This window comes from Chrysoperla carnea, chromosome 3 (assembly GCF_905475395.1).
Source record: "Chrysoperla carnea chromosome 3, inChrCarn1.1, whole genome shotgun sequence".
In the NCBI taxonomy this organism is placed as follows: Eukaryota; Metazoa; Arthropoda; class Insecta; order Neuroptera; family Chrysopidae; genus Chrysoperla; species Chrysoperla carnea.
The window spans coordinates 4,900,183-4,920,725 of NC_058339.1; the positions used below are offsets into that span (position 1 = coordinate 4,900,183).

The window sequence follows — 20,543 nt, forward strand, 5'->3', positions numbered from 1 at the left end:
CTATTTTGTATTGATTTCTTAATATTTGAAAATTTACTTGGTATTATCTTATTGTAGAAGATATTCACATCTCTATAAAAGACAAAATGCCGACAAATAAGAGATTGTGACGACACTTGGAGTCAGTACAGTAAAAAAGGTCAGCAAGCAATATTGTGAATAGGCCAGAGGGTAATAAATAAATTGATTGGATTGGATTGAAACAGAAGCTTAACTACAGATTAACTTCACTTATTATTTTACATTTTTGGGTTTATTTATTTACACAGTTTACAATTATTTACGACACTAATATTTTTATTTTAAAATTGTATATTTTGTATATGATTCCAAAGATTCTATATGAGAAAAGGGTTCTAAGTTATAATTCTATCACAAAAACTTATTTTAAGGATTTTATCTAATAATTATCTGTTTGCACCTACTGTGTCTATCCAATTATAAGGTGGTCATTAATTTTGGTCTTGTAACTGTAAATTTTTGTAAGTGAATATAGTTTTTATTGAAAATACACGTTTTCTACAGAGGTAAGTTGGACTGCAAAAATTTATATTTCAAACAAGGTGAAATTTAACCAGACAAGAATAATTTAAACATTTTCGCTAATTTTGGAACAATTTCGCTAATTCTTTTTTTTTGTGTTAAGTGTTTATTATTGTCAGAAGAAGGTTCTTATTAAAGAAAAAAATAAAGGAAGTTGAGCAGTATATTTCAAACAAGGTGAAATTTAGCCTGACAACAATAATCTATATATTTGCGCTAATTTTGGAACAATTTCGCTAATTCTTTTTTTTTGTGTTAAGTGTTTATTATTGTCAGAAGAAGGTTCTTATTAAAGAAAAGAATAAAGGAAGTTGAGCAGAACATTATAAAAAATTAAATGCAATAAATGGCGGAAACGCATATAAATTATGCATTATATTGCATCTTCATATGTACTATGTATTTATTTGCGCTCCCACCATATTTATGTAGATATTGTGAACAGGTATTTTAATAGTATCTATTAAGGTTTTATTAATTATTATTTAGGTACTGTGCATAGGTATTCTTTAGAGCTATATTCGAGCGCAACAAGCTCTACTGCCAAAAGCTTCAGCCAGACCGAAGGACGAAAGCCTGTCCAAGATATAGTAGTTAAATTTCTGTTTAGCGGTCGGGCTGGTTTAACGGACTTAGCGGGCAGGCTAAGTATAGTATAGCTCTCAATGAATTGGAGCTGCTGGTTAATTAAGATTAATAATCGCTGATCAATAGTTACAATTAAATAAATTGTTGGTTAAACGAAGTTTACCGGGTCATCTATAGTTTCCAAAAAAATATATTACCACGAATATTATACCAAATTGAAACATAAATATATGTATAATCCCATTCGAGGTTTTTTAATAAAAATGAGATACAGTTTGAGAACCAAATGGGCAGTGACGAAGAATAAGGATATCCTTGTTCATCTAAAAAGATAATTGGAATTTCGAAAAAGAATAATTTTTTTTTACAAAAGTGGAAAGATTATATTTAAGTTTTATAACAAAACTGTTTTAATTTTTTATTTTTTCATGATAATTTTCAAGTTTTAAGAGATCTTTTCAAGAGAGAGAAAACACCCGACAAAAAAAATGTTCGCACTAAACTCTATCCACGACTTTTTTTTATTTTGCCTTATTTTGGTGGTAAAAATTACCCTTTTTTTATATGTTGAATTTTCAAATTTGTACTGACCATTTTCGAGGGTTTAACGGGGGTTTAAAATGAAGGGTCGGTCGTTGGGCAAATTTTAAAAGTATTTTTTGTTTCTAAAATAAATTCTCAACCTTGATTTTATATAAATATTCCACACTACTGACAATTTTACAACTTGTTGCTATGCCTTAAAAAATAACAAACCACAAAAATATTTCTTTCTGGGCATATCAAATTTGGCCAGTAAGTACTTTCAGCTAGAGAATATAGAAAAAGCAATTTTTGAGAACTTTCAAGTGAAAAACCTTGTAGTTTTAGAAAATCGTTACAATTAAAATCGAAAAATTTATTAATATTAACAAGTGAAATTTGTTCTTTTCTACATGTACCTATGCATAACGTAAAGACAAGCTTCAAAAAAAATCAGGTGTACAAAAAATAGTATATTCAATTGTGATAGAAATTGTATAGCCGCGCGAACAATATTTCAAAGGTATAGCATAAAAAAAGGCTAAGTAATAAAAGTAGCCTACAAAAAGACCTACAACCTACACTAGTATAAAATTGAATAGCAAATGAATCAGTTATCTCTTCTATTAACAAAACACCCTCATACTAAATGTTAAGGGTCGGTTTTTTTTTATAAGTAATTCAAATGTTACATAATAATAGAAAAATTCGTAACATTTATTTACCAATTTTTTATGGCAATATTTTATTATTAGGTATTTTTAGTATTCCGTACCGGGGAAAAAAGTCAATTTGACTTAACTCCAACGGTTTCATAAAAAAGGCTTATATTTACTTAATATAAAATATGCCAGGAAATATACGTAGGTAGGTAATGAAAATTTCAATGATAGATTATGCTTGACAGTAAAAATTTTTCAAAAGGATGCGGTATTTGGCCCTTTAAGTTGGGTAGATACTAATATCGAATTTGCCACATAAAACCCATAAAAATGGGGAAAAAAGCAGACTTGATACCATAACAAAATTTGAAAGTTAAATTATATTGATTAAAACACGAAGAAGTTATAAGCGTTCAAAGATTGTTGCCTGTCTCTTTCTTGCAAAACAGAGTTTTAAATGTAATTTCTATGGCGATACTCAACAATGACGTCACAAGTATCTTCCTCTTTGCTTAATTAACAGTTTTAAACGTTCATATCTGCGTACTTCTAAAGATTTTCAAAAACCAATTTTACTTTTTTCTGTCCATACAGTGAGAATTCTCAACCAGAAGTGATATCTATGAGCTTATCTACCACCTCGAACGTACGGTACTTAAGTATTTTTCTTTTTCAATACGTACATGGTTCATTTTTGCTGAATTCATTTGTCACAGTGTCCGACAAATTTCATACCACGTTTCTTCAGGCCGATAGTTCCCACTACAATATTTTATCTATGGCTGATAACTTAATAATGACGATATCTTGCTTATTTGAAAACGCAGAGAGAAGTTTGGTAGGCTCGTCAAAACGAAGCCACTCACGAACTTTCAAGTAGGTATGTATTAATTATTTAACAACTTGTTTTTAAATCGAACCATAAAATATTCGCTATTTAACACACTTACCCAAAGTTAGCAGTTTTTTATTATCATGGGAAAAAACATATACACTTGACATTCGATATATATTATCGAAAAAATTCTCCAGAATAAATACAAATATTACAATAGTCACTCTTTATAACAAATAAATGACTAGTTTTTTTTGTGTTGCAAAATTTGTATGACGATTATTTGCGCTTAGTTAAATCGATTAAATTGCTCAGATATAATAAAGTTTTTTTTTTTTTATATTTTTTGTGAAATATATATAAAAAAAAGGTCGGTGTTGTTGATTTTAACAATTTATTTTTTAAGTAAGTATACGTAATCTGTAATATATGGTAATTTGAAACTGTTATAATTGTTTGATTAGGTCGTTTTTAAAAACAGGTGGATATACAAGTTTTCATCTATATTTTACAAAATCTTTTCTTAAATTCGTTAATACTTTATTACCTAATAGTTAAATATAACAAGTGAAAATACACAATTAACTGAGTTAATTGTTGAAATGCCATGTCTAAAAAGTGTTGATTACGGAATCGTAATGTAAGTAAAGAAAGATCTAAATCTAGCCTGCTCGTGCATCCTTTTTATGAATGGAGATAGTATTTTTTTCTATGTCATTGCTTATATGTTTACTTTCTATTAAAAAGTTTTTTTTTTTTTCATTCAATCCAGGTTAAAATTATCAAAACCTTTCAAAATATGTCGTTTTTTTGAGATTTCTCCATAAGATATCGTTTTTGATACTGATTTTCATTGATTGTTTGCTTAAAAATTTGCATGGATATCTAAGATGAAATTTTAAACTCATGTTCTTTGAGTAAAATCTATCTACAAAAAAATTTTGAGCCTTTAAATTAAACGTTGTTAAGGAACAAAGCTTTGCTACTGTGCTTTAATACTTTGTACACCATCTCGTGTTGGTTTTGTAAAGCATTCAAACAAGTTAGTCCTCATATTAGCAGTGCTGACATCTGTACGTGAGTATTCTCTACTAGATTAAATCTACTAATAATAAAATGCTACATTAGCAACTGATGAATGATTCAAATGATATTTAAAAGATGGCACATAAAGTTTTTTGTTTTCGTTTAATTGGGACGTTTTTTTTGTCTTAATTGGTATTAGTTTTTTAATCAAACATTCATGTAATACTTCTTTAGTTATACGACATAATAGCTATTTATTTTTTGTAAAATCCAAACGATTCGTCTGCGAGAGACTTTTGGATCACTTAAAGGCCACTTTATGATGTGACTAGCAGTGATTCGTCCGTTTGCTGGACGATCTAACTTATCACCATATACATAACCCTCCAAATTTTGTTAGTTTTTGGTATGTTACCATATTATTCTGCTTTTAAAAAAGAAATTATCCATCGAAGCGTACGGATAACTGCTACCTTTATAAATTATAGCGTAGGTGTTATTCTGATGTATGAGCTATATTATTGTAAAGTTTCATTAAAATCCATTCAGTAGTTTTCGAAATCGTCCAACCAATCGGGTAGATGTGATGTAGAATATAAAAACGTATGTATTACTTAGAAAATAATAAAATTTGAAGATATATTTTTCCAAAAGTTACAAATACAATAAAATAAAAATAATACTAACAAAAAAATTACCAAAACTTAAAAAAAATGATTTACGAAATTATCAATTCTCAAAAAAAAGGCGAATTCGAGTTGCACTATAAGTTCTTGTTCTTCTAAGACCGTGGAATTAAACTTTTAGGCAAGTTTAGGATTACCAAAAAGCGATTTTTTTGGCCAATCTTCAAAATTACCAAAAAACCAAGATTATCCATTAACATTTTTGCTACCAAAACAATTCTTATTCTATTTTCAAGTTATTCCCATTTATAATCGTCCACTTTTAATTTAGGATTTTTGAATACATCTTCAATTAATTGAATGAAATGTTCAACAGTTCGTTTACCTCTATAATCATTTCCTTTCGATTTCCCATTGTAAAATAATTTTACAAATGGGAAAAATTTCACATTAAAATTACGTTTTTTATTTTTTGCTAAATACGGTTCCGTTTCAGCATTAATCCGTCCAATTAAAACATTTCCATTCGGATATAATTGATGAACACGTTTTGCTGTTTCTTCAAATATTGGATGATCGTATTCACATGACCATGATGTATAGATGTACAGTAAAACTACTTCATGTTTTGCTAATTATTTATAAACGTAAAATCGGTTCAATAAAGTACACAATCATTGAAAATAAAAGTGTATTCGTACCAATAGTTTCTTGATAATTTTCAATGGTGATTTCGTATAGATAACTATTCACAGGTTCAACTGTACAATTTGTTGGTTCTGCTGACCAATAATTCCCCATTCGATGTAATCGATGTAAAACGTACAACAAATGAAACTAAACTAATAACAAAGTTTGACATTGATTTTATTTATATAGCAGAATTTTACAAAATATTGCGTAACATTTGTTTATAAATTATCCAATGTTTACTAATATTGTGTGCACTGCAGACACACTACTGCAAGCCGGTAGATTAATTTTTTTTTTTTTTTTTTTGGATAGGTTGAAGTTTTTATAGTTTAAAAATATATCAACGAGCATTTTCAAGGATGTATGAGCAAGAAGCAACTTCAGAATAAAGGCTTTTTTTTTTAAATGTGTTGAAATACATACAAATCAATTATCAAAGTTTTAGCGAGATCACCGAGGTCTCAAATTAATTATTCAATGTTAAATTTCGAGTTTAAATGCATTAGTCTTCTCGAGAAATCTCAAAAAACGGCATACCTTATATTTATAAATATTGACCCAGTACTGAAGTACGTTAAGCGGAGCGCTCCATCTTCTGCGCCATCTATTTAAAAAACTGTACAATGTACAAAAAAAAAAGCAAGTAAAATTTTAAGCAAATTTTATCCTCTACAACTTTTATAATAAATGTTAAAGCGATTGAAAGCAAAAGAAAGGAGATAATCTCAAAAAATTGATTTCCAGGACCTTTGATCTTGAATATTTAAGAACTCGCACCAGCTGATATGAACTACCTTAAGCATTTCCTGAGAAAATAACAAAACGTGGAATGCTTTAAGTTATTGGAAATATGTTCCTTATCGCACTTTTTTGATTTATTTGCGGATTGAGTGGCTAGACCAAAATATATTGTAACAAAAAACGACACCTATGTAATAATAAATAAAGCTATACAATTAAGTAACTGGTTCTGATCTTTGGTAACTTCTTATAATTCCGTTCACAGATGGCGTTTGAAATAAAATTTTAAAATCATTATTTTTATAATGTCGGAATTAATAAGAAAATATCTATTTTCATAGCTTGATATCAAACGAATACTTGAAAAAAATTACTAAATACAATTTTATTATCATTCGTTCTTTGTGCTCGTTATTTAATAGTACATAATTTATAACGAAAAGAACATAGTTCCTACCGGATATTTCACCGTTAATGTATTAATATTGATCATAATTTAATGATGGTAAAGCTACTACACATTATTCGGTTGTAATATATTGTAACATTACATAACATTTTAATCGTTGTGCAATTGATTGTAATTCATTTTAAATAATGCATATAAATATCAAATGAATTTATTACAACGTTACATTATTCAAAAACAAGTGTAATTGTTAACAACAATCAACATGAGTAACAAAACAGGAATAAGTGTTGCTTGTAGCAATAAGTCTACTAATCAGCCCAACAATCAACCTCTTGTTGATATTGATAACAGTAATGTTATTAAGATAACTGGCGATAACTACGATCAGATTATTGGTAAGAAAATTTATATACATATTTACAAGCTTTTATTTAGTTTCTCTTGTCCCGTTGTCTGTCTGTAATCAAATCTTGCAAGTCAAATTTGATCCACTTTCCGATTTCCGATTGAGCTGAAATTTTGCATGCTCATTTAGTTTGAATGACAATGCATGGTAAGGCTGTGGCGTCATGATTTTCCCATTGCTTCCACCATATTTGATACATATACATTTTGTTTTATTCTTAAATTAAAAATTTTAAGAAAAAATAATTTTGAAAAGCTAAAAATTCTTTTCGATGTTGTATGAAACATTTAACGCCCTTTATTATTTAATTATTTCTTATTTCAGAATCCAAAGAATTGGTTCTTCTTCTATTTTATACGGATTGTCACTGTTTATGCTGTTATTCACGAGATGTAATTCCAATATTTAAAGAAGTTGCAACTTTAATTTCAAAAAAGTATCCTAACGTGGTTTTAGGTAGAATTAATTGTGATGAACAACCTAAATTAGCAAATAATCGAGAAAAGTTTATTGTTGGCTTTCATCCCACCATCAAAATTGTTCAAAATGGAAAAGTAAAACATAGTTATTTTAAAGGCGAACGTAATATTGAAAATTTTGTGCGACTAATTGAAGAATGCATTAAAAATCCAGAATTTGATTTGCTGGACACACTCTCTTGGATAAAGTAGATAAAGATAACAATTTATTGATATTTGATATTTTTATTATTTTTTATTCGTGATATGAGAACTGTGATTATGGCAATATGAATGCACGCAACCCACCATACGTATAAATAAAAATTATGTATTAATTTTATTAATTTTTTTTTGTCATAATAAAGCTGTGTTTTGACATAAATTTTAATTTTTTACTTAATTTATTAAATTAAATAACAAAACTCCAAAGCTCCAAAAATAGATAATTTAAAATGAAAAATGCTTCTTTAATAAATCAATTGTAATAACTTACAAACAATTGGCTGAGTTAATTGGCAAAAAATCTTGTATAAAAAGCGTATGTAAAAAGGGCTAATTTTATTAAGATTAATTTGAAAAACTAATATTCATTAGTTAAAAGCATGAAAAATATTTTAAAGTTTTGGGAACGTCTTAAGGGTGTTCTATACATATTTTTTATCAATGTATTAAATTTTAGATCGTTTTTCCTACCAATCTGTTGAACCAAATATTATTTCAATTTGAAATTTGGATATGTTGTACTACTTTCAAATCTACCTGTTATGTCTAGCTTGATTTTTCAAAATTTTCATTAATTTCCCCAAGTTTCATTTTCAAAACGAATATATAATTAAATTCGAAAAAATTCGAGATAGCCTTAACATAGCAAATAGCATTTGCAAAGTATACATTTGCAAAAATTTCAAAATTTTCCTTTACTTTTCATTATTGGTAGGAAAAATACTTTCAATTTTATATATTTTTACAATTCTCCTTCCTATCTACAATATAAGCAATAAAACGTTGTGTGTGTATGCGTATTCAATTTCTCCTCGTTTAGTTAGGTCTGTTTAAACTTGTATGCCTGTCTATATAGAATATGGTTTGTTTTATCTTTTCCTAGTGCCACTGAGTTTTAAGTGATATTTTCATTTTTTAGTGTCAAAAATTTTCAGTTTGTTAAAGAGTTAAAGAAGAAGCTTTGTGTAAATTTATTTTAAAGTGTTTTATTTTGACGTGGATTTTTATATAGAAGGTGTGTACATTATACTGCTATTCTAATAACCTAATTATTTTAACCATAATTTAATAATATTTTTTTTATAAATAGACGTTTAGTTTCGATCACAGAAAACTTTTAGGTATGTTTTTAAATCAATTTTTTAAAACAAATTTTATATAATATAATTTATTAGCTCGACTGAAAATGTAACTTTCCCTGATATTGAAGCGTCTACTAGCCGTTTAGTTCAGTCCAATTCAAGGTAATTATCTTAAATTTTTTCAGTTTCTAAAATTATAGAGTAAGACGGACAACTTGGGCATCTCATAAACCTCTTGCTTGTAATGTTTTTCCAAATAACATCAATGCAAAATTTTGGGAAAACTCGAGAATTTGGAAAATGTTATACCCATAATGATTTTTTTTTTTAAATTTTATTGTGTTTATTGGTCGAATACGTATTTTTTAACTTACATGTGAAAGTGGGAAAATGGCTATATTTCGAGAACGGTTAGTTTTAGGGCAAAAAGGACGAAAATTTTCAGCATCTCCTGAACCTTTTGTTTAGAAATTGATAAGCTAATTTGTTTTATCGGTTAGTTTTTTATTAAATTATGAATCCACATTTATATTTCAAAAATTATGAGGGTCGCTTCACGACACACAGCATGAGCTCATTTACAAATTTTACATTGGTAAGAAAAATTAAACTTATATGAAATAAATGCTGATATGAACTTTTAAATTATAATTGGGATCTAAAATAAGGTAAGCTTATAAAATCAAGAATTGTATATAAATTATTTTACTAAAGTCCATTTAAAACCATTTCAGGTTGATGCGGATCTCTTTTAATATTAAATACAAGGGCAATTAAATATTACCTATCAAGCAGTCTGCGACTTTGTTATTTATAATGGAAAAGAAATTGTATTCGAAAAAATCGTTTGATGGTTTTTCCTACCAATCTCTTGAACCAAATATTATTTCAATTTGAAATTTGGATATGTTGTACTACTTTCAAATCTACTCCTTTTGTCTAACTTGATTTTTCAAAATTTTCATTAATTTCCCCAATTTTCATTTTCAAAACGAATATATAATTAAATTCGAAAAAATTCATATTTAATTAAATGGAATAAAATAGCATTCCTATCCAATTGGTGAATGAAAATTTCAAAATTTTTCTTTCTTTTCATTATAAGAGGGAAAAACGCTTTCAATAAAAGAATAATAAGAGAATACACACAATGTTGTATGCATATACAAAATGCAATGAATATTTGTTGTGTGTTATAAAATAATGTAGTATGATATTTGTACCTCCACCTACACAACACAGGTATGATAAGAAGGAGTGTTTACAGAAAAATAATAACTATTTGACGTCGCTCCTTTTCATCGCATAATAAAGATATATTACTCTCTCTTATGTATTGGGAATTGAATAAAGTTGGGCCTGTTAATATTTGACCCCATTATTAGGAAAGCAGATCGTGTAGCTTTCGACGAATCAACCAATGAAGCAGAGAGGTATGGTATTAAACTGGAAACTAAATAATTATAAGAAAGCATTTGAGTGGAAGGATTTTAATTGTTTTTTATAGATACCTGTCGTTAGTGTCCAAATTTAATGAGGGGAAGAGGACAAGCTTAACGAAACGAGGTGGATATGAAATGCGTAGCGTTGACGCTGCTCTATCGCATACAAGTGGACCTAGTTGCCATTTAGGCCCATCTTCACCTGAATGCACGATCATTGGTAAAACATTTAGTAAAGTATTTATCAAAACGGCCAATAAAGCTATGAAAAGAACCTGATAAAAACTACGGGCCTTATAACTCCCAACCAAATATTTGTGAAGAGGCCATGTTAGAGGAAGCAAAAACATTTCTTTTACGATTAAAAAACAACGTACCATCAAAAAAAAAGTGGAGGAAGAAACAAGGGGTCAACATGACAATGCAAAATGGCAAAAACTTCACAAAAATATGTTGATTAATCGTAAAGAAACAACTTCCTCACATAATTTAGTTGAAAATTTACTAAATGGGGGAGTAAGTATTTTCAAAATCAATGGAATATGGTCGTATCAATGAAACGGTGGCATTAAATCTGTATGAAATACAGAATAATGTAGAAGTTGAAAAATGCGGCCTGTTTATTGATTTTGAAAATCCTTGTCTTGGGTCAGTCCCGGTGGTTTGGTTGGGACCGAAGACATTGTAGACATTAAATGCTTCGTTTCGTTAATAAGCTATTTTGGCCACAAATAAACAAAAATGTTACACTGTAGAGGGAAATAAAAACCGGTAAGCTTTTTACCCCTACTATTATCAAATACAAGGGCAATTAAATATTACAAAAAGTGTATTATGCGATTTGGTAATTTATAATGGAAAAGAAATTGCAGTCAAAAAAATCGTTAGGGATAATGATCTTTGGAAGATTGTAATGCTTCCAAAATTGCAAGCATTTTATTTAAATTGCATTATTCCAGAAATTATTGATGCCCGCATTCCCAGAGACATGAAAATTCGAACCTGTAATTTGTTTTCCAAAATAATATAGATAATAAGATAAGACAGTAAAATGAAATGTACAAGTACATACATATTTCTTTCAATAGTTAAAAAATACAAAACATAATAATGTTTCAAAAATAAATAAAAATTTATATATGTGTGTGATTTTGTTATGAGTGAGATATGTAATTTATGTTTATAAGTAAATGAGAGAGACAGTATATATGTAGGGTTTGTGTATTCAAAAGTGAAATGACAAAGGGAATATGTATTTGATTAACAGAAGATAGAAGATTGTATCGGTAATGAATATATACATATTATTGGCTACTTGATGTTATTATAAAGTATTTCTCCTCAAAAATAAAAAAATACTTTTCAGAAGAAAGGGTAATAAATTTAACTAAAATATTTAAAATACCGTGGCGGGCTCTGGGCGGACAAAGTTTACTTTGTTTTGTATAGATTCGGCAGCTTTTTTTTTTTTTTTTTTATTTAAAAACTGGCTTCAGCAATTGCCATACAGCCATTAACAAAGTACAATTAAAATACAATTCAAAACTTAAAAGAAAGATTGAAACAATATGTAATATTCTACAAAGTCATTAAAAAAAAATGAAACAATATATAATATTCTACTAAGTCCTAAAAAAAAATTTTAATTCGAGAAAAAAAAAAAAAATCAAGAATAAAAAAAAAATCAAACAAATAATAATGTATATTCTTAATAAGGACTTTGGAATTTGAAAACAAAAAGGGAAATTCTTATTAATTGAAGGAATAATTATAGAGTAATAAGAAGAAATTATAAGTAATTATAGAGACGGGGACACAAAGGAGATTAGAAGGATGTTCGTCGTCGGGGCCCATCGAGACTTTTAACAAAGGTGGTTAACAATAATAACATAGGTTGGGGGCCACGGAAAGGTTTACAATAGAGAAAGTATGTAGGGTTTTTACATAAGATACACAAAAAACACTTTATTTATGTTTAAATTGGGAGTTGGGTCTTATTAAGGAAGCTACAAATTGTAGAGAGGATATCATAATTATTTAAGGATAGGAGATGGGGTATAAAGTAAGGACCAAAAACACCCATACGGGCTAAGGAGCTTAGGAGCATTGGTCTATGTTGATTAAAGAGTGGGCAGGCGAAGATGACGTGATTTATGTCGCAGTATGGGTAGCCACATCTACAATTTGTGTCGGGGACAACGTTTATTTTATGTAGATGAGCGGGTAAACTGTTGTGCCCCGTTCTGAGGCGGCCAATCATTGTAATATTTTTCCTGCCCACATCCCATTCATGGAACCATGTTTGAAGTGCTGGAGCAGGCTGTAGTGCATATAGTTTACGACCTTTTGTTGAATTTCTCCATATTTGGTTCCAATCATTCAACATAGACTTTCTGCAGACGGCCCAAAGATCTTGTGCTGGTGGTGGTGAGTTATCTTCTGCACCATTTTGAACTGCGTCCCTAGCCAACATATCAACAAACTCGTTTCCACGTATACCAATGTGTGATGGACACCACACAAAGGCAACGGAGAAACGATTTTGAATTAGTTTTAGTACGGTGTTTTTTATCAATACTATAAGAAATGGAGTTTTGGAAGAGATGGAATTTTGTTTGAGAAGGGAAAGGGAGCTTAGTGAGTCAGATACAATAGCTGCTTTTCTGATACCCTCAGACTCCACGTATGAGAGTGCTTCCAAAATAGCTACACATTCTGCTGAAAAGATGGAAAAAAATTTTGATATGCTTAAAGAGGCAGAATGTGCGCTAGAGGAACAATGATACGAAACTCCCACACGTGCGTCTGCGTCCAACTTGGAGGCGTCTGTAAAGATGAATGTATAATTAGGAAGAATGGAGTCCAGGTAATTATTAAATGTGGAATTGACAAAAATAGAACCATAAACGGCATCGTTCTTGTCAAGGCCACAATCAACAAACACCGGGATTTTTGAATAACGGGATACAAACTCAAAGGAAAAAAAGGGTGGTAATAAGGATTGGTAAATGGGAATTATACCAAAGACACGATAAGCCACCACAAGGAGAGGAAGTTCTTTATTTCTCCAATAGGGGGAGTTTGTACAGTGGTTGTTTAATCGGATAAGTTTCGGAATTAAGGGATGGGATAAGGAAGGCTTAAAGCTTGCCTTTCAATTACGACAACCATATCTAGCAGATTTTTAATGCCATCTATTAATACTTTCACGTACTTTGATTTAACAATTGGTTTGAAACTTTGCATAATATTTATTGTAAAAATTACGCAATATAATGAAATTTTAAAAGAAGTAACTGTAATACGTATTTTTGTTTCATTTATTTGATGACTATATTAGTAACAAGTAATAAGTTGAAATATCCAGTCTATTATTTTAATTCTAAGCAAAAATAATGGGAAGGAAACCAAAAAAATCAAAAAAGAAGAAACAAAATAAAAATAATCAAAATTTTGATATCAACACAATTAACAATGCACAAGTGATTCAAGTAACAATACACACTATCGATAGAATAATTGGTAAGTGCTGTACAGTCCAAATTACATTTTCATATTTACAAACACGCTGATATTTTGTAATTTAATTGTTTATAATTTAAACTCTTTAGATTACACAACCGTAGGACGTAATAACATGGCGGATACTATTTCATGGCGTTAAAATACAGATACAAGTTAAAGCAAACAATTTGCTTAGTTAATTGTTGAAATACTCTGTTTAGAAAGTTTTGAATGACAGTGTTTGCATTTTTTTTTAATAAATTAGAAAAGTTTAAAAAAGCGTACTCAATTATAGTGACCTTTGGGCCGCCGTTTGTTTTGTTTTTCGAAAATTTCCAACATTTTGAAAGTATTCTCTTTAATTATTTTCGTTTTTCAAGAATCTTTCACAAGACCACTAGTTGAACTTAGCTGCCAATTTTCCGAAAAAATGTTAAAAACGAAAGTTATCTATATTTTTATAAGGAACAGTTTTTACATTTAAATTTTTGTTCTATCTCTAACGTTCTCTTTGCCCGAAAACTTTATTAATTGCCTGGTTTATTATTTCAGAATCACATCGTATGGTTTTGCTAGTATTTTACACAGATTGGTGTCGCTTTTCACAATCAGTACTTGTAGTGTTCGAACAACTTGCATCGATTATATCTAAACAATATCCAGATCCCGGGATAGTAGTGTTGGGAAAGATAAATTGCAATGATGAAAAGAGACTAGTTAATACTAAAGAAAACTTCATAATTGGTTATTATCCAACTATAAAAGTTGCTTCGTATGGTAAAGTTTTAAAACGTGATTATCGTGGTAGAAGAACTATGGAAAACTTTGTGAAATTGATTGAAAAATGTTTAGAAGATCCTAATTTTGATTTACGGGACACTCATTCATGGCAATGATAAAATATTTTTTGTAATACGTTTATCGAAAGTTTAACTTTCCCGAGTATGCCTTTCGAATATGATATCATGAATTTCCAGTGTAGAGTGCTGTAATGGAGAGTATACGAAGTTATTCGGTGTATAGCCAGTGATGCCTATGACGCGAGTGATCCTGAGAACGCACAGTCGTTTTTTATTATAATTATATCATGGACAATAACGGCTAATAACGCTTAGTGTGATAAAAAAAAACAACTTAAAATAGTGATAAACATTAGTAATTTACTTTCTTTTTTTATAGGCAATTTTATTACAGATGTGTTATATAAACTACATAATGTACAAAATTAAATGTTCATATTATTTCTCTAGCGTCTAGCCTAAAATTTTGAAAAGGTAGTTCAATTTTTGACAAAGTTGCGATCAGCGCTCAAGTTCACAAACTTTGATTAGGTTGTTTGAGGGGCTACAGAAAAATAAAATAAATAAATTAAATTTTTCAATAATTTATTTAACAATTTATCAATGAATCGAACCTGTTAATTCATTACATAGGTGCTGCCATCTATTCATGTTAAGTACACATAACACACAGTCGGTATATCCATAAAAATATATTTCCTGCTTCAACATGAATCAAAATTAGAAACAAATAGAAAAATATAAAAAGTAACTAAAAGTGATTTATAATTTCAATTTTTTCCTACTTGCATAGAGTCTTGTCATAACGTGTTCGAGTTAGTCGGTATTTATATTATAAGTGTAATTATTATTCAAGTAAATGGTTAATATGCACCAAAGTGTACATATAAAAAACTTTTTAATTTCAATTAGCTTGGTAAGTCAATTTTTATCAATTCAGTCACAAAAATTGATTGATGATTTTTTTTTATATACCTACTTAAATGTCAGTTTGGTATTTATTTTTGTACTTGCCAGAATTGCCACGACATTGTTTGGATTGCTAATGACCAAATAATAATGTAATTTAATATTTGGTATTGAATGAAATCATTGGTTTTTTTTAGGTATTATGTATATATTATCATCCAACAAACAGTGGAGCTGTTCAATTAACAGCCCAAAATTTAGATATGACTTTAGGTATGAACACATATGATTGTATATTGCAGTCAAAATAAATATTCAAACTTAGGATGAATTCTCCTTTGAGAAACCTTTAATTTAATTATCTTTTTTAATGACATATCGAAAAGTTACTATGGCTTATGTTAAAAATTCGGTATCAAAAGTTATATAAACAGGGATAGGCATTTTTTTAAATCGTTTAAGCGTTAAGTCATTCGTAAAAATAATAAAAAACCGGAAATTATTTTCCGTTCACTACGTGATTTTATAATTTACGACCATCAATGATAAATTAAATGTATATCTTTGTATTCACCCACGTCAAAATACCGTTAATTGTATCTTAAATTCACACGGCTAGTATCTATTAATTACTCCAATCAAGAGCCAGACCAATAGAGAAAAAATTCTATGAAAGTTTTGTATTTTTAATCCCCAACGCCAAAAGAGGGATTTTCGATGTTTAAAGGCTATATGTGTGTGTGCCGTGTCTGTCGGATGAACCGATTGTGATTTTTTGTTTGATAATTTAATGGAGAGTGTTCTAAGGTTTAGAGAGAGTTTCAAGGAAAAAACCGCATTTGTAGCATAATCGATTGTTCATCCTCACTTTCACGCCCCACCTTTCAATTTCTCAAATAATCAAAATAGGTAAAATCAATCCTTGAACCTGGTTGTATATTGTGTCAAAATTTGAGCTTAATCGTTGCAGAAATTTTTAAGTTTTTAAAGCAGAATCTTTTCATTCCCTATTTCAACCCCTTACAGTCCTTTTTTCGTATTAAAAAGTAACCAATGTCCTTCTTCAGGCTCTAAACTATCTTTACATTTCAATTAAATCGGTTCAGTAGTTTAGGCTTGATTGCGACAGAGTTACTTTCGAATTTATAATTTAAGTAAGGATTAAGGAAAACTTTTGATATGTCATTGATGATGATTTACAGGTTATTTTAGACTTATCCAAATATTATCCTAAGATTTGACTGGTGTTTATTTTGACTGAGACCATTCACATAAATTTCGTAATAAAACTCATTTTTATAATTTGTTTACAGCCTCAAATGAATTAGTTTTTATAAATTTCTATGCAGAATGGTGTAGGTTTAGTAATATGCTTCAACCAATATTCGATGATGCGGCAGATCGTGTTGCCGCTGAATTTCCAGAAAATGGGCGTGTAGTAATGGGAAAAGTAGACTGTGATAAAGAAAGTTCTGTAGCGACACGATTTCACATCACAAAATATCCAACGCTTAAAGTTATACGTAATGGGCAACCAACAAAACGAGAATATCGTGGCCAACGATCAGCGGAAGCATTTACAGAATTTGTTAAAAAACAATTAGAAGATCCAATTAAAGAGTTCGCAACAATACGTGAACTCACTGATTTAGATTCTAAGAAACGTATTATAATTGGATACTTCGATCGACGTGATATGCCTGAGTATAACACATTTAGACGTGTTGCCACTAATTTAAAAGATGATTGTCAGTTCCATGTTGGATTTGGTGAAGCGTCTGCTCAAATGCATCCACCTGGAACACCAATTATTGTGTTTCGACCGGATAAGGCACGATCGAACGAACCAGATGAGACTTATATGGGAAGTTTAACGAACTATGATGAAATGAATATTTGGATATCTGAGAAATGTGTGCCACTTGTACGAGAGATCACATTTGAGAATGCTGAAGAATTGACGGAAGAAGGATTACCATTTTTAATTTTATTCCATGCACCAGATGACTTGGAAATCATTAAAAAGTTTAATGATTTAGTCCAAAATGAGCTGTTATCAGAAAAACGTAAGTTTCTTTTAATTTTTTTCATTATTTAGTGATATTAAGAAACTCGATAAGGGACGGTCGAACAGGATCTTTTTATTCAGTGATGCTTTCTGAAAAATTAACAAAAAAACAATTTTCAAAATCTGCTTTTCTATTTTGTTCGAATTTATTTACTAAAAGTCTTGGATGCATTTGATAAGTTGATATCAGTCAGATTAAATACCTGATATTAAATTTGTGTATATGTCGCAGCCAACTAGCTTAATTGGCCGTTCAATTAACTGGTTTGTTTTCTTACTACAACGGCGCCATTCTACTAGCGGACTGTATTTCAAGAATTTCAGATTTTGAGATACATTTTAGACATCTTTTGGTGGCCAGAGTTCCAGTAAAAGTAGCTTTAAGCCTGCTTTGAGTCAGTGTTACAATAATAGATGTGTTTGTTTCAAAAACAAATTTCTTTGCGGATCTAACCGCCATGGAAGTTTACCTTAACAAATAATATTTTAATTATTTATATGTGTACTTTGTTATTAAGTTACGCTATTTTATCTCATGATTACCGAATAACAATAAGTTATATTTTAAATAAACAATTTTTAATGTCAGATATTTCCTCTTTTTTTTTCTTCAAGTGGTCATTCTCTTCTATGAATGGCCTAAGCGTCAACCAGCCAGTTCATTAAATGTTATATTGTAAAAAAAAAACTAGACTGTTAATTGAATAGCTAATTAAGGTAGTTTGCTGCGACATATATATATGGATTTTGATTTATTTATTATAAGATTTTTGAATTTTTGTAATTTATTAAATTAAATGCATATAGATTAAACGTGTTACAGCCAAGTACACAATTTACGATTGTTTTAGCAACGTGTACACTTACCACACCACAATATATATTATTAGGTAATTCGAAGGTCGCAAAACGTTAATTTGTTTATCTTTGTTTATTTTAATGGTTAATAATGCATGAAATTTTATCACACTTTTATTTTATCAGTCATTTACATTTTTTTATAATTTATTCAAATGTTTATTTTTATTTTTTATTAATTTATATTATTATCTTTGATAAGAGGGAGAAATATGCGATTTGTTGAGTAAGCACCAAAAAGGGATAATTGGAAATTCATCCCTTAAGGGGCTCTAAAGGGGCTTAGGTTAATTTAATGATTGGGTGCAGAGTTTCTGAGATATCGTAATTTTTGGATCGATTTTAGTCCGTAACTCAAAAACTATTCGAACAGTCAGCAAAGGCAGCACCCAATTTTTGTACTTTTTGGGTCAAAATTACCTTATATACTGAGTTTTATCAAAATTGGAGATTTAAAAAAATTTTCGATTTTTTGCAATTTTTTTAAGGGGTACCCCTTTGAAAAAATCGAGAAAATCGGAAAAAAAATGGAATTTGATAAAACTCATTGGAATGGGGTAATTTTGATCCAAAAAGTATAAAAATCAGGTTAATTTAATGATTGAACATATAGAAAGTCTCAATGTGGGCAAAACTTCATTTAAAAAAAATTAAAATCTATAAAATTGTGAACAAAAGAGAGGATAAGTGAAGGCTATAACGTGATACTCTTTGTTTTTTAAGGAGAAATTGGCCAGCAAAGCGGTCGGCTATCTGCTAGTTACACTATAAATTGTGTTGTTAAATTGTAAATTTTCTAACTAAATAAATATTTTTCTTTTTTCACAGAGAATGTGAATTTCTTAACCGCTGATGGTAAAAAATTTGCACATCCATTACATCATTTGGGTAAATCACAAAGTGATTTACCATTAATAGCAATCGACAGTTTCCGGCATATGTATTTGTTTCCTGATATTAAGGAAATGGATAAACCAGGACGATTAAAACAATTTTTACAAGATTTATACTCGGGTAAATTACATCGTGAATTCCATTATGGTCCTGATGATCCAACAGAAACCAACGAAATTGGTTCAGATAAAGAGAAACGGCCTACAACACCACCAGAATCATCGTTTAAAAATCTAGCTCCATCCAAGAACAGATACACATTACTACGTGACGAATTGTAGAATGTAGAGATACAACTTTGTTTATGTGCGTTGAAATGTGTGTGCGTGTGTGTGTGTTGTTTTTTTTTAAATTGGACAAAAAAAATGTAAAATAATTGTAAATGAAAATGTTTCTCTTTTTTTGTTTTTTATTTAATTCTTAATGTTTGTTTTAGCCTCGTTCCTGTGGTTCCATAAAATGTTGTGATTGAGATTTAATTCCGTCGAAAATTTTTATTATTTTTATTGCTAATGTCTTAAATTTTATTTTTTTAAGGTGATCCTGTTCTTACATAATATTTAATGGAAATGTTAAACTCATTCTGTATATCAAAATGTTGGTACCTCCTAAAATATTACACGGGGACGGACACACTAAGACCAATGGATCTGTTGTGATACCGAAAAAGGGTTGGTCTGACCTCGGCCACTACCACATGAACCCTTTGGAGTTGTTTAAGGGCAGTAGGAGTGTTTTGACGTTAAGGAATTTATAATCGAAAAGGTCTTCAAAGAAAGGTTGGCTAGAATGAGTTCACTTCTTCAATGAGTTCGCATAGCCAGTATCCTGTAATAGCCGCAACAATTTTGTTTATAGAAGCCCTATGAGAAAGCCATTATTTGGCTTTTACCATAATTGCATTAGCGATCATTTCTAACAGATAATTGATTGGAAGGATATATTTCCTAGAAAGATAATTACAAGGATACTTTGGAATACTAACCTACACATCAGGTTTGGTCTACTCAAACGTCTATGGTTGCATTTTATTTAGTACACTTGACAGGTAGTTTCAGATAGAAAAAGGTCGAAAGTTAGTGAAACTTTAAGATGTTGTTCAGGGATGGTTATGCTCTTCAAACATTTTTCTTCTTATATAACCGAATTATGATAAAATGTTGTAATTATGGTTCCTGGTTACACACACCCAATCCCCAACTGACATTGTGCAATATTTAACATGACAGGATCACCTTATTTCGAATTA

At 29.6% G+C, this 20,543-nt stretch overlaps 4 protein-coding genes across 4 annotated transcripts; 3 read left to right on the plus strand and 1 right to left on the minus strand.

Moving 5' to 3' along the window:
- Window positions 1-4,929: 4,929 nt before the first annotated feature.
- LOC123296910 (endoplasmic reticulum resident protein 44-like) lies at window positions 4,930-5,629 on the minus strand. Its single transcript, XM_044878610.1, has 2 exons — window positions 5,504-5,629; window positions 4,930-5,433 (listed from the first exon to the last, which is right to left on the minus strand). Exons 1-2 carry the CDS (start codon window positions 5,601-5,603, stop codon window positions 5,099-5,101), a joined length of 435 nt encoding a protein of 144 aa, XP_044734545.1. The 5' UTR covers window positions 5,604-5,629; the 3' UTR covers window positions 4,930-5,098.
- Window positions 5,630-6,896: 1,267 nt separating this feature from the next.
- LOC123296909 (endoplasmic reticulum resident protein 44-like) lies at window positions 6,897-7,811 on the plus strand. Its single transcript, XM_044878609.1, has 2 exons — window positions 6,897-7,043; window positions 7,379-7,811. The coding sequence occupies exons 1-2, from the start codon at window positions 6,911-6,913 to the stop codon at window positions 7,723-7,725; spliced, it is 480 nt and encodes a 159-aa protein (XP_044734544.1). The 5' UTR covers window positions 6,897-6,910; the 3' UTR covers window positions 7,726-7,811.
- A 5,890-nt stretch (window positions 7,812-13,701) lies between these two features.
- LOC123296911 (endoplasmic reticulum resident protein 44-like) lies at window positions 13,702-14,910 on the plus strand. The gene is made up of 2 exons (XM_044878611.1): window positions 13,702-13,783; window positions 14,318-14,910. Exon 2 carries the CDS (start codon window positions 14,329-14,331, stop codon window positions 14,659-14,661), a length of 333 nt encoding a protein of 110 aa, XP_044734546.1. The 5' UTR covers window positions 13,702-13,783; window positions 14,318-14,328; the 3' UTR covers window positions 14,662-14,910.
- A 435-nt stretch (window positions 14,911-15,345) lies between these two features.
- LOC123296905 (endoplasmic reticulum resident protein 44-like) lies at window positions 15,346-19,697 on the plus strand. Its single transcript, XM_044878605.1, has 4 exons — window positions 15,346-15,481; window positions 15,672-15,747; window positions 16,788-17,540; window positions 19,229-19,697. The coding sequence occupies exons 1-4, from the start codon at window positions 15,425-15,427 to the stop codon at window positions 19,573-19,575; spliced, it is 1,233 nt and encodes a 410-aa protein (XP_044734540.1). The 5' UTR covers window positions 15,346-15,424; the 3' UTR covers window positions 19,576-19,697.
- The last annotated feature ends 846 nt before the right edge of the window (window positions 19,698-20,543 follow it).

Coding starts and splice junctions, on each gene's coding strand:
- LOC123296911 (XM_044878611.1), top strand. CDS start 14,329: ATGGTTTTGCTAGTATTTTACACAGATTGGTGTCGCTTTTCACAATCA.
- LOC123296910 (XM_044878610.1), bottom strand. CDS start 5,603: ATGGGGAATTATTGGTCAGCAGAACCAACAAATTGTACAGTTGAACCT. Junction 5,434..5,503: donor AAATTATCAAGAAACTATTG/GTACGAATACAC, acceptor ATAAATAATTAG/CAAAACATGAAGTAGTTTTA.
- LOC123296905 (XM_044878605.1), top strand. CDS start 15,425: ATGGTTAATATGCACCAAAGTGTACATATAAAAAACTTTTTAATTTCA. Junction 15,482..15,671: donor TTTTAATTTCAATTAGCTTG/GTAAGTCAATTT, acceptor GGTTTTTTTTAG/GTATTATGTATATATTATCA. Junction 17,541..19,228: donor TGAGCTGTTATCAGAAAAAC/GTAAGTTTCTTT, acceptor CTTTTTTCACAG/AGAATGTGAATTTCTTAACC.
- LOC123296909 (XM_044878609.1), top strand. CDS start 6,911: ATGAGTAACAAAACAGGAATAAGTGTTGCTTGTAGCAATAAGTCTACT. Junction 7,044..7,378: donor TAACTACGATCAGATTATTG/GTAAGAAAATTT, acceptor TTCTTATTTCAG/AATCCAAAGAATTGGTTCTT.